The 13,766-nt window shown below is 37.3% G+C and overlaps 1 protein-coding gene across 1 annotated transcript in view; it reads right to left on the bottom strand.

Moving 5' to 3' along the window:
- Positions 1–13,766, bottom strand: part of SATB2 (SATB homeobox 2) — a 183,778-nt gene that overhangs the window by 74,406 nt on the left and 95,606 nt on the right. The window contains exon 7 of the mRNA XM_058549518.1: positions 632–1,104. Within this exon, the coding sequence (XP_058405501.1) occupies positions 632–1,104 (473 nt within the window). The remainder of the gene's footprint in view (positions 1–631; positions 1,105–13,766) is intronic.

Here is a 13,766-nt window from a genome sequence, read left to right on the forward strand (position 1 = left end):
ACCTAGGCTCTATGTACTAATCTTAAGGGACCACCGTTATATATGCAGTTCGTCGTTGACCATAACGTCTTTATGTGGCCCATGACTGTATAAGTAGACTACCCATTACTACTTTATCAATATCTTAAATCTAACTTGTATATTTTCAAGGGTTTATAAAAAATAATAGAAATTATGACACATAATGATACTCTTTTTATAAAGTTCAAAAACAAGGTAAATAATAGATTGTTCGGGCATGCATGAACAGTTTTAGAACTAATTTTTAAAAAACAAGGTTATGATAATCATAAAATTAACAATCAGGGTTACATCTAGGAAAAGGCAGATGGAGAAGACGAAAGGGAGACGAGCACATGGACAGACCCAAGTCTGGTTACATTTTGGGTTTTGAGTTGGGTGGTGGGTTCACAGATGTTCATTGCATTACTGAAATTAATTAATTAATTATGGTCACGCATGGATCAATGGTGATAGTATCTCATGAACTAAGGATTATTAATTAATTAATTCCATGTGCTCTGAGATCCATAAAAATTTCTTAAGAGATAAAAAAAAATTAAGATGTAACATAATTCTGTCGCTAGTATTATTCTTAACCACCAATTATCATGTTTAATGCTAACTGTACCTGTGTGCGGTTGAATGCCACTCTTGCAAAGACAGCTTGGGATACACTAGCCCTCTTCAGCTCATCTCTGACTTGCTGGTAGATATCTGGAGAGACTTCCACAGAAGAGTTGGTTGGCTCCGGCTTAACTGCTCTGGGAATGGGCGGATGGTTCAGGAACTGCTGGTTGATGGCTTGAGGATGCTGGTGAGCCAGGAGCCGGCTAACAGCAATCTGTTGGTTTATCAGATGGGCCATAGCTATTTGCTGCCTGACAAGCTGTGGACTGAGCTGGGGAGAAAGAAGACCAGGGCTCATGATGGGCTGTAACGCGGGCACTTGGTTTCGGATTGGAGTACTGTGGTGGATTTGGCTATGAGGAGACTGTTCGTTGGTTTTCCCCAGGGATGCCAGCTGGTTCATATTTGGTAAATGCATTGGACGCTGGCCCAGAACACAATAGTCTGAAAGGTTTTCTCGTTCCACTCTTTCCACTGTTAAGAGATAAAAATGATAATTCATTTTCATTGGTATAACTTATTGCTAATATATGTAGTACTGAATTATCATGTTTTTTGTATATTAATGACACAGACATTTTTTCACACATAGCTGGAAGCCCCAGAGTAAAACGATCCTGCAATATGTTACAATAATAGATTCTTTCGCAGGTGATACGAAAGTAAAAATACTTGCCACTTCAATTTTCTTAAATTCCTAAAAGTAAGCATTTTATTGAATAGCCACGACAGAAACCACTAACTATTACAAATTCTAAATCCTCTCATATTCCCAATCTCTATCATCTGTCTCATCACTCTCTGTTATAAAAACACCAGCTGTGCTCATCTTCTGTAGTTTGTGGTTAATGGTGTAGTTCATGGTTATCAGGAAATGACAAGGACAACATCTCCTGCCAAATTAACTGCTACCTCCTAATAAAAATCTCACATAAATAGCATTATACAACTATGGAAACATTCATAGAAAATGTCTACCACACAGTACATCCTTTTATCTACTCTCTTGCTATCTTTTTTATAATAACATATCTTTAAGAAATAGATATTTTAATGATTGTGATATGCACTAGGATAAGAAAAAAAGCTCATAAAATTAATAACATTCGCCTTGACTTGCCATCAAATAAGATGCTCCCCCTCTCCAGGTTATCTTTATTACATTCCATTGCACTCTAGTAAAGATTTAAGGAATAACCTTGAAAGGGAGAAGAAAAAAGAGTATTATATATGTTCAAACATGAAGCAGATTTTTTCTTCCTCCAAGAATATTTCTCAGGAAAGAAAGAGTTACCTCATAGTCAAATCTTTACCTAAATCTGTGTATAACTCTATTGTATAAAACAAAGGTTTGTTTGAGGAAAACACATTAGGCTGAAACAACTTCCACCATTACTAGTTTTAAACACTTATAGATGTAATCTAAAAAAATCTGTTTTTTTGTTTTTTGGTTTTTTTTGTGTTAGGAGATCAGCCCTGAGCTAACATCTGCCAATCCTCCTCTTTTTGCTGAGGAAGACTGGCCCTGGGCTAACATCCATGCCCATCTTCCTCCACTTTATATGGGACGCCGCTACAGCATGGCTTGACAAGCAGTGCGTGGGTGCGCGCCCGGGATCCGAACCAGAGAAGCCCAGGCCGCGGCAGCGGAGCACGCAGACTTAACTGCTTGCACCACTGGGCTGGCCCCTAAAAAATCTGTTTTTCAAAACAAAAATTCCAGATTTAGTAATTATGTCTTACAGTTGCAAATGTTGGCTATGATTATACAAAAGCCTATTAAGATAACTTTAAACAGCACTACTTTGTGTTACATGCTGCAGATCAAAAGTATTCATCTATAGCACAAATTTTAAAATAACTGCCCTCCTATTTTGCAAATAGCACTTGTAGTTTGGCATACGGTTTACAGTGACAAAATCACATTTGAATCAAAAAAGTACTCAGTCTCGTTGCGTATGTTTGCTTTTGTTGTCCTTGCCTGAGGAAACATATCCAAAAAAATACTGCTAAGACTGATGTCAAAGAGTTTACTACCTATGTTTTCTTCTAGGAGTTTTATAGTTTCAGGTCTTATATTTAAGTCTTTGATCCATTTTGAGATAATTTTTGCATATGGTCTAAGAAAGTGGTCCAGTTGCATTCTTTCGCATGTAGTTGTCCAGTTTTCCCAATGCCATTTATTGAAGAAACTGTTCTTTCTTCATTGCATATTTTTGCCTCCTTTGTCATAGATTAATTGACCATATATGTGTGGGTTTATTTCTGGGCTCCCTATTCTGTCCCACTGATCTATGCGTCTGTTTTTGTGCCAGTACCATACTGTTTTAACTACTATAGCTTTGTGGTATAGTTTGAAATCAGGCTTTTGCACAGCAAAAAAAAAAAAAAAAACCATCCACTAAACAAAAAGGCAACCTACTAAAAGTGAGAATATATTTGCACATAATATATCTGATGAGGGGTTAATATCCAAAATACATAAAGAACTCATATAACTCAATATCAAAAAAACCAAACAACCCAATTTAAAAATGGGCAGAGGATCTGAACAGACATTTTTCCAAAGAAGACATAGAGATGGCCAAGAGACACATGAAAAGATGCTCAACATCACTAATCATCGGGGAAATGCAAATCAAAACCAAATGAGGTACCACCTCACATCTGTCAGAATGGCTATTATCAAAAAGACAAGTGACAAGTGTTGGCGTTTGTGAGGATGTGGAGAAAAGGGAACTCTTGTGCACTGTTGGTGGGAATGTAAATTGGTGCAATCACTATAGAAGTCAGTAGGGAGGTTCCTCAAAAAATTAAAAATAGAACCACCACATAATCCACCAATTCCACTTCTGGGTATTTATTTGAAGAAAACTAAAATAGTAATTATAAAAGATATTTGCATCCCTATGTTTACTGCAGCATTATTTACAATAGCCAAGATATGAAGTCAACCTAAGTGTCCATTGGTAGATGAATGGATAAAGAAGATGTGGTATATATACACAATGGAATATTATTCAGCCATAAAAAAGAATGAAATCCTGCCATCTGCAACAACATAGATGAATCTAGAGGGCATTATGCTAAGTGAAATAAGCAAAGACAGAGAAAGAAGATTATCATATGATTTCACTTATATGTGGAATCTAAAAAATCAAAACAAACAATCAAAACAAAACAGAAACAGACTCATTGATACAGAGAACAAATTGGTAGTTGCCAGAGTGGAAGTGCTGGGGGGAAGGGCAAAATAAGGGAAGGAGATTAAGAGGCACAAACTTCCAGCGATAAAATAAATAAGTCACAGGGATGTAATGTAGAGTATAGGGAATATAGTCAACAATACTGTAATAACTTTGTATGGTGACAGATGGTTACTAGTCTTATCAGGGTGATCACTTTGTAATGTACAGACACGTCAAATCACTATGTCGTATACCCGAAACTAATGCAATATTGTACGGCACCTACACTTCAATTAAAAAAAAAAACTACTGAATCTCAAAAAAATTTAGGCAGAAATGATATGTGCTGGAAAACTGGGCAAGATGACTCAAAACGGAGTATTTAGCAATCACCAAGATACCAGTGCCAAATCGCATATGAAGAATTTAAATAAAATCAATCAGTGAACTGTAAGGGTGGGGAAAAGTAATATTTCTAAACTAATATTTTACGTAATTTTAAAATACATATGTGGAAGTAAATACATACATTAAAATGTAAGTAGATACTTGACCATTTTATCCACATGTCTAAAGGTCTTACATATTCAAAACTTCTCATTGGGAAGATAGGTAAACACCTACATCTTGGGATCACCAAGATGGGATCTTGGGATCAGACATATACAGTATTTTTTCCTGCTTTTTTAAAAAAACTGAACGATTGCTTAACTTTCCTATGAACCCCCAAATAAGTCAAAAGTTTACCTCAAATTTCTTTAAGGATTCAATTTCTAACTTAATCCTTTCAATGTAATTCATTTAGTGTGTATTCACCTTTCCTCCATAAGGTTCAAGGTGAACAAATTATTTTAATCTTATGCTCTAAACGCAAACATTTTTCAGTCATTGTATTAATTAAAGTTTAAGGTACACAATCTTAAAACAAAACCAAGCAAATGGTTAAGAGCCTTCAAATAAGGTAATCTAACACAGTTTCCATGGAACAGAAATCACTATTATCATTTCCTTACTGCCAGAAGAAGTAAAGGGACCATGGACTGCTTCCAAAGTCAAGTCATACTTTACAGGCAGAAATATTTGCTTTCAAGTGGACACTTGGTTCATTTTTGTTTCTTTATTTGCTTTTTAATTCAGCCAAAATTCAAATATTAAATTGTTTTCAGGCACTTAACAAGCAAAAGTTTTATCTACTTTTTCCTGCTTAAAAAAACAGAATCATCCTTTTATAGCATACATTCTTTGACCAAAAGCTAATTTTCCAAACTTTCAGTATTTTCATTTTTCAATGATTTAATTACATTTGGTGAGTTACTTTCTTGAGATATCGCTAAACCACATCATTAATAAAAAACTCTCCATTCACCAATCTAGTCATAATCATGCACACACACAAGCACAAATGTCAGAGCTCCGTGAAACCTATAAGAATTGGTGCAACAAGAAGCAGAATAATGTCAGCCAATATTCCTTTAAGATTATACATAATAATTCTCCCTTTTCTTACGAGTTCCCAGATCCTTATAAATTCACAGAGTTAAGCACAGTGACCGTGGAGGCACCCTTAGAGATGTGTAATAACACCATGAAGCACTAACTCCTTAGTAAACCACGACGAAGGAACTGCAAATACAAATGCCAACATCCAGGCAGAGGAGCCGGCCGCAGAGGCTCGGGGGGAAGAGAAAGCCTGCCCAGTCCAAACGAAGCAACTAGTTTTTGTCTTTCTCATATGGTCATTTCTTCAGATTTTTTTTCAAGAAAATGAAAAATCTGGATTATTACATGATAGCTCCTAAGTTCTAAGTGTTGGCAACTAATTCCATTATCAAAACACAACAAAACATCAAACAAAACATTTCTGAAAAACAGATCCTGCCCATGGGCTGCCAATCTTAAAATTTTGTCTATGAGAAAAAAGACACTCCTTATGTTGTTAAAGAAAAAATATTCAACGACACTTGTTAAAGATTAGGCAGACCTTATCCAGGACCGTCACAATAGATATACGAACCACTGCAATGGGGTTTTCTAGTGGGGGAGAGAGACTGGGCTCAACTCCGAATACAACCCCGGGCAAGTGGGAATTTATAGCCAAGGAGCATGTGGGGGACACTGGGTGGAAAATTACTACGAGGAAACAGCAGGAGTAAGGGGGATTCTGCCTAAACTGACCTAACAAGATTCTTTGCTGAAGGCAGGCCAGGGTGCTCAGACATCACCTCAGGGTGGTGGAAAATGAGGAACCCGATCAGATATGGAGGGTGATCAGATATCGAGGGTGGGGTGTCTGGCTAAACTGACTTAGCAAGGTCTTGCTAAAACTGGATGTTACCAGGAAGTGCACAGATGGGCCTAGGAGAAGGTTCAGGAGCCTGATTAAAGTTTGGTCAAGCAAAAAATCTTTGTTAATGTTGTTCAGTCCCTGACGGCTCTACCACTAAAAGTCAAGTTCTTTACTCCCAAGAAGGAAGGAAGGAAAAAAAGATCCTCATCCTGACTGTAAGAATGCTTAAAAGTCAAGTGCTCATCAACAGGCTACATCTCCACTGACCAAGGCAGCGCATGGTTTCAGTAATGGTTTGTATGGGTTTTGCCCAATTTGAAAAATTTTTTCATTTTTTTCTCCTGCCAGTCTTTTAAAAATAATATCAGAATGCATCAGAATGTAACAGACTCCATGTGAAAACTGAGCGCAGGCCGGCCTTCCTTCCTTCCTTCTTTTCTTTTCTCCCTCCCTCCCTTTTTCTTTCTTCCTTTTTAAATTATTTGCAAGTACTCACAGTGGCTGAAACACAGACCTAACAGCGTGCCTGATGTTGTGGTTTGCTTTCTCACTCTGATAGAAAGTCACACCACGTTAAGTCCGTCTTAAACTAAACCAAGACCAAAAACAACACCTTGGCTCTGAGGAGCAGCCTTATTTCTGCCACATTCAGCTGTGGATCAGAAATCCAGAAAAAAGTGAAGGATAAGAGGTAGGGCTGCCTCTCATGTTGAAAGCAATGTTCACATTCACAACAGAAAATATTCTCAGTAAAGCCAAAATGCTTACTTATTAAAGAGACATAAATACACACTGCTTCCAGGGCTTTACATCAGAGCTGCAATTTAATTCACAGGGAATTGGACTCCACCGTTGGAAGCCCTGAAGGTCATCTGTGCAGTGAGAAGTGCCTGGGAAGGAATGATGTCCCCAACTTCAAGTACGAGTCCCCAAATGGGACGTGGCTTGAGGAACTGTCGAGGCAAATGGGGTTGAAAGTCTTCTACGTCCAGTAGCTGGGAGGCTTTTTGTAGCTATTCTAACCTCTGGGGAGGGTCCCTGTCCAGGGCCTTGCAGGTGAGCAGTTCAGATCTGGAGTCTGCTCAGGTTTCTGAGAAACTCAGAGTTCCAGGAGGATCGTGCCAATTCCTTTGAGCCTTCTGGGACTGAGTGAAAAGAAACTTCAGGGAGTGGGAAACCATTATCTAACCACTTTCTGAGCTTCCGGGATTCCGTTTACCGCCACAGTAGGAGAAGTCTTTGTAGCCCTGTATCAGAATTCCAAGGGCTCCTGAAGCCTGCCCAAGTTCAGAGTTGACGTTCTAACCAAGAGCACCCCATGACCATTAGCTACTCAATGCCCATGACTGCTGGCTATGGTAGGTTGTTCATAGACGGGAAGGTTACACTCCTCCTCAGGGATTTATCTGCATTACAATTAAAAGATATTTTGTTCAAAAAACTCATTTTATCTCAAGCAATTTTACAGCACATTCAGGAAGTCAAGTATTTATTTTAATAATCACAAATCCCCGATATATATTTATATATTTTAGGTGGTTGCAAGAACATTTTCAATACTCAAATAAATATATAAATCTTGTTTTATATTCCTACCTGACACCTAGTTTTTGTGTTGTAATTTCTTTATTGCAATTTTGGGTAACTATCTTTTCAGCTGTTGGGAAAGATGTACAGTAGAATAGTTATAAGGAGAGACTTCTAAGCCAGACTGCCGGGGTTTAAATCTCAGCTCTGCCACTTGGTAGATGTGTGACTTTGGGTAGGTTACTTAACTTCCCTGTGCCTTAGTTTCCTCATATATTTAATGTGGGCCAATAATTATGCCCACCATGAAGGATTATTGTGCAGATTAAATGAGGTAATATATGTCAACAGTCCTTGGTACTATGCAATATTTACCATTACTATTATATTCACCTTGTCAGTGTATCTGTGTGTGTGTGTGTGTGTGTGTGTGTGTGTGTGTGTGTGTGTACAGATACAGATGGATGGACATACACTGTTAATTTCAGGTCTGTGCTATGACAGAGATACTCAAAGTATGGTGCTTGAACCATCAATATCGATATCACCTGGAAAATTGTTATAAATACAAATTTCTCCAAATCAGAATCTCTTAGAGTTCCTATGTATGCTAAAATTCCAACAATTCTTAGGTACACTAAAGTTTTAGAATCAAGTCTATATCATCTTTCTTTTTATTTATTGTCTTTTGAGATTATACCAGGTACTTACAGCTGCCAGGTGATTTTTTATATATGCTAAAGTTTGATAATCACTGTTCTATATTGTCTCTGCTTTTATGTTGTTGTCTTTTGAGAATACACCAGACACTTTTAACTGTTATATTCCATTTTTTTGCTCTAATCCCTAACAACATTAAGGATTCAATCTTACTGAATATTCACTATATTATAAATGTTATCTAAGCATTTTTTTTAATTTTCTCTATGACACATTTTTAGTTTTTGTTGATGATCATGTTATATTGACAAAGCATTGATTGGACCTGGTATTAGGAAGCTGTATAGTCATGTGCCACATAACGACGTTTCAGTCAATGATGGACCGTATATATGACGGTGGTCCCATAAGATTAGTACCATAGAGCCTAGGTATGTAACAGGCCATACCACCTAGGTTTGTGTAAGTATACTCTATGACGTTCGCACAACAACGAAATCGCCTAACGACGCATTTCTCAGAATTTGTGCCTTTCGTGAAGTGATGCATGACTGTATTCAAATCCACAGTCTACCTTTTATTAGCTGTGGGCCTCCTTGAGTAAGGTGGAGATTCTCTGGACCTCAGTCTTGCCATAGGGAAAATATTACTATCTCAGAATTGTAACAGTAAAATTTAGACAATCAGTGTCTATGTGAAGATCTTTGTGAAAGTGTTCCTGCAAATTTCAGAAAATATCGGTATAATTATGATTAACAGATTAGGCTCCCATTTCAAAATTTCCTGATTAGGACATTCGGATCAACGTCTGCTGTTTCCCAAAGGTCATCTAAAGAATTGCAATCTTTTCTTTTGGTTCAATTAACTATGCCACGTTATATCATATCACTTTTTAAAATAAATCCTTACAGTTTAAAAGAATTCATTATCAATATAGAATTGCATGCCTCATGGTATATGCAGGAATATGCTGCTACTCAGTTTTTCCAAATGAGGCTTAACAGACCTTCAAATTAGGAGGAGGAAGAATAGATGGGAAAGAAAATGACATAATCTCACAACTCTTGAAATTAAATTTACAAGAATGCTACACAAATTCAGTTTTAAGTTTCAAAAATTATTATGAATAAAAAATGAAAAAAAGAACTTAATGAATAAAATATGCTTTAAATGTATACATGTTACATTTACATCAACCAAAGGAAAGAAAGAAAGTGTCCTATTGTATTTCAAAAAAAGAAATGTTTAATAGCTTGTTTCCCTTTCCCAGGGAATGAGTAGGCATCAAATATGTCCTAACTTAAAACAATAAAACAAAACAAAAACCAGTAATTTTTCCTCTTCAGTTTAGTGCTTCTCTCAGTTAGATTTCATTATGTTTATTATGTCTATTTGCTATCGATGCTATGTAAAGTAAACTCAGTCAAATTTCAATGCTCAAAATATACTCCAGTGACTAAGTGTCCCAAAGTATACTTTCTGAGGCGGGTTTATGAGCAAAAGGAGAAGCGACTGATTGGCACAAATGCCTGGCAATCAGAGCAAGATGGCATAGGATAGGCGGAAAGAAGAGCAAATGGGATTTCTAAGGCCTGAGTTCTGACTAGCCAGGTGATCCTGAGATTACCTGTAAAATGAGGAGGATTATCTGTAAACCAGTTTTAAAGCAACCTTCCAGGTTATTTACCTAACAGCATCTTAAAGAGTACTGCTGCAAGGATTTTCAAAACAATTCCCTGTCTCAGAAGACTTGCTTCTGCTTTTTGACTCTTTGGCAAGAATTTAAGACTTTCCTAAGACGTCTCTCATTGTGAAACTCCCCATTGCAACAAGAATAATAGCAGTTTATATGCACAGTGGCAACAACAGTTGTAGTATTGCTCTTGTGAGTTTATCTATCAATACTGCTTAAAAGACTGACAATTTTTCCAGAACTATGAATCTAGCATTTCAGTGCAAACCTTAACACAGTTGATTTTGTGAAATAACCCCTGGGGTTTGTCCATAGTTATAATGAGTGGAAAGCAATGAATTGGGTAAAAGGCTTTGCCATGAGAAATTTCTGGAATTTTTGGCCTATGGATTTTTCCTTAAACCATTAAGATGCTTATGCAAATGTAAACGGATTAGCATGAATGAGTGCTAATGGATTCCTTAATAAGATAACACTCTAGTATTCCCCAGAACCTCTCCTGGAAATCCTGGATAGGAAAATAGGAGCCAAATCAAAAGAAAAAAAAAAGATGGCAGAACTTCTCTGTGAGTCCTTCAGCCTCAGAAAGTACCCTGGAAGTTGTTCTACAAAGGTAAGACGTAGGCTTGCCTTTGGCACTCTCAGAAGAAAAACTGTCAATCAAATCAACAACTTCTAACAGAGCACAGAGAGAAGATATTCTCGGGCATCCCGTTGCCATGGCTTTCCAAACCTCCCCGGAAACTTCCTTGCTTCCCCATCCATAGCCCCAAAACCTTGAAGCCCAATTTTAAATACAATGACCCTGTTTAATACCAGAGAAGGCAAATAATTGGTTCAAGGTCATATTGCTGTCTAAATGTAGATAAATATTTAGGAATATTCAAAATGATTAGGGGGCCGGCCCGGTGGCTTAGCGGTTAAGTGCACGCGCTCCGTTGCTGGCGGCCCGGGGTTCGGATCCCAGGCGCGCACCGACGCACCGCTTCTCCGGCCATGCTGAGGCCGTGTCCCACATGCAGCAACTGGAAGGATGTGCAGCTATGACATACAACTATCTACTGGGGCTTTGGTGGGGAAAAAAATAAATAAATAAAATCCTTGGAAAAAAAAAAAAATGATTAGGGCTGCTGGCCCTAGCCTCACACTCTTAATAAACAAACCACATGGCCAGTGAAAACTAGTTTTTTTTCCTCTTTCACGACATACCTCAAAGTCAAGTTCTCAGGGCCTGAATGTTTCACAAGTACTTTCTTTTTTGAAGAAGAAGATCAGCCCTGAGCTAACATCTATTGCCAATCCTCCTCCTTTTTTTCCCTTTTTCTCCCCACTTAGTAGCTGAGGCACTGAGTTACACCCTTTACTCTTCACTGCCATTTAATTCTCACAACAGTTGTATGGAGATATTATCACGTTCACTTCATTGAAGAAGCTGAAGCTCAGAAAAAACAATGTCACAAACCCTAGTAAAGGAAGAATCAGAATTCAAACCTATGTCTCCAGGACCCTACAGCCTTTGTTCCACTGCTTACGCTAAACTGTCCGATGGGGCGGGTAGTTATTACTAATTTTAGGGTTTGAGTCAGGACTAACCAACTTTCCTACAGAGAAGTCCTGCGTTCTATTTGTGGGCGTGTGCCCACATACATGTGACATGTCCACGCAGAGGTGACACAATGGATAGGTGAGTGATCAGAATGGTGAGGGCTCAACCTGATGCCCCCACTATATGCCTTGTAAACCTTCCTGATGCCACAGACTGAAAACACTGGTCAGCTCTAAAAACGATGAAATCGCTGATTCCTCAACAATTGAATTAGCTAATCACAAAAATAGGATTATTTACATTTGTTTGTTTATTGTTTTAATCCATATGATAAATATTTATTAATCAATTATTATGTGCCAGGAATGATGCCAGGCCCTAGAGATACAGTACTGAATAATATTAGCTTCAAAACAGTCCACCTACAGATTTGCCTCAGACAATGTAACTGGTACACATAGATGGGCCTGAACATCTGCCTATGATTTAAAATGCATTTCTATTTGATGATAAAACATAGATCCTTTTAATCTCTATTTTGCCATTTATTAGCAATTCATTCTAGTTATCTGTAATACAAATTCACACTCATTATATTTATTTTCATGAATCCTCCCATTCTTTTACTTCTCTTGCAGCCAAAAAACCTTTGTCTCAAAATGAGTGTCATCAGCATGGATTCCTACCTGACTGATGAAAGACATGAATCACACAACTGAGAGCTTTGGCAAGTACTTTTTATAAACTCTGTCAATATGAAGAGTTTCTTTGAAACAGGCAACCAACAAGAAATAAAGTGGGGTATGCACACTCACATAACATGGTAATAACCTGAGAATCTCAGGCAATCACAATAAATTCATATATGGTTGAACTATATGAAATCGGTGATATGCAACAATTTTGACCTACAAAAAAGGCAATTTCATATGATTCAACCTGATATTTATTTTGACTCCTCTCTCTGAACTGGGCTGCACAATAACACTATACATTAACATTAAACAACCTTACTGTCCCCCCAAAAGCTTACACTAAGTTAAATTCTTTTAAAAATGTAAACATAACATGAATTGCCTCGACTAACCAGAACAGCATCCCATCTGCCAATACTGAATATGCCCAGTCACTGAAAATACTTCTGATTTATTCTCTCCTAGTCAATAACTATAGGTACAAAGTCAATTTGTTAAATAAAAACCATTTTCTGTTAACACAAACACAGACACGATTTCAAGAGCTAAAGCTAATATTCCACTTATATCAGATATAAATCCCACACAATTGGAAAAAAAAATCTATTACCAGAGAGTTCACTAAATATAATTACAGAAAATATTAGGAGCCTGAAAGGGCTGAAGGGCAAAAGGAAAAAAAAAACAGCTAAGTCTTTTAGGACCATGAAACCTGAAGATTTTTTTCCTCTAAATTTGTTAAAGAGAATCTGTCTCTGCGTTGAGAACTTGCTTGCAAAGTCTCTGCCTAGAGCAAGACATTCAGAGCCAACTTGTTAACTCCTAATAAAACAAGGCTTGGAAGGAAAATGCTTCCAGCCCCATAAGCGCAGCACACCAGCCGGCATTGTGATAATACCATATGACTGGTTTTCTTAGGTGTATTTTCCCCTTATTATCAACTTCCTTTTTCCATCATATGAAGATCCACAAAAACATATATATCCACCATAAAGCAACTTGAATCTTGACACCTCTGTGTTTTGACAACAAAAGCTCATAGGACCCATTAGGTTCCATGGAAAAAGTGAGCATTATCCCCTTCAACCTACTGCAATCTCAACCCTCTGCATCTGGACACTGTGGTCCCTTTCGGTTTCAAACAATGCTTTACCACAGTCTGACATCATCGATCGTTTCAAGTATTCTATAACTTTCTGTATAAGTTAAAGCTACTTATACCTAGTAGTATCTTTATTTTTATTCTTTATTTTAATCTAAAACTGTAATTTCAGGGGTGAATTCAGTACATAGAAAAAAATGACATTTCATAAACTTAACATTATTGTTTGGCAGAATTCTACCTTTGCCAGTTGGCATTCTCTGGGTATTAATTAATTAATTAACCTATTGAAGAAAAGTTAATCAAGTTAACAACCCATAATTCATTCTTTTCCACTGGCGATTCTCTCTGATTTTATAGAAGTTAAATGTTTTAGGCCTTTTTTAAAGGAAAATACTCAACAAACTAGCTGGAAAAACCTCAAAGGCAGGCTTTTCT

The sequence above is a fragment of the Diceros bicornis genome, chromosome 10, assembly GCF_020826845.1.
Source record: "Diceros bicornis minor isolate mBicDic1 chromosome 10, mDicBic1.mat.cur, whole genome shotgun sequence".
Taxonomy (NCBI): Eukaryota; Metazoa; Chordata; class Mammalia; order Perissodactyla; family Rhinocerotidae; genus Diceros; species Diceros bicornis.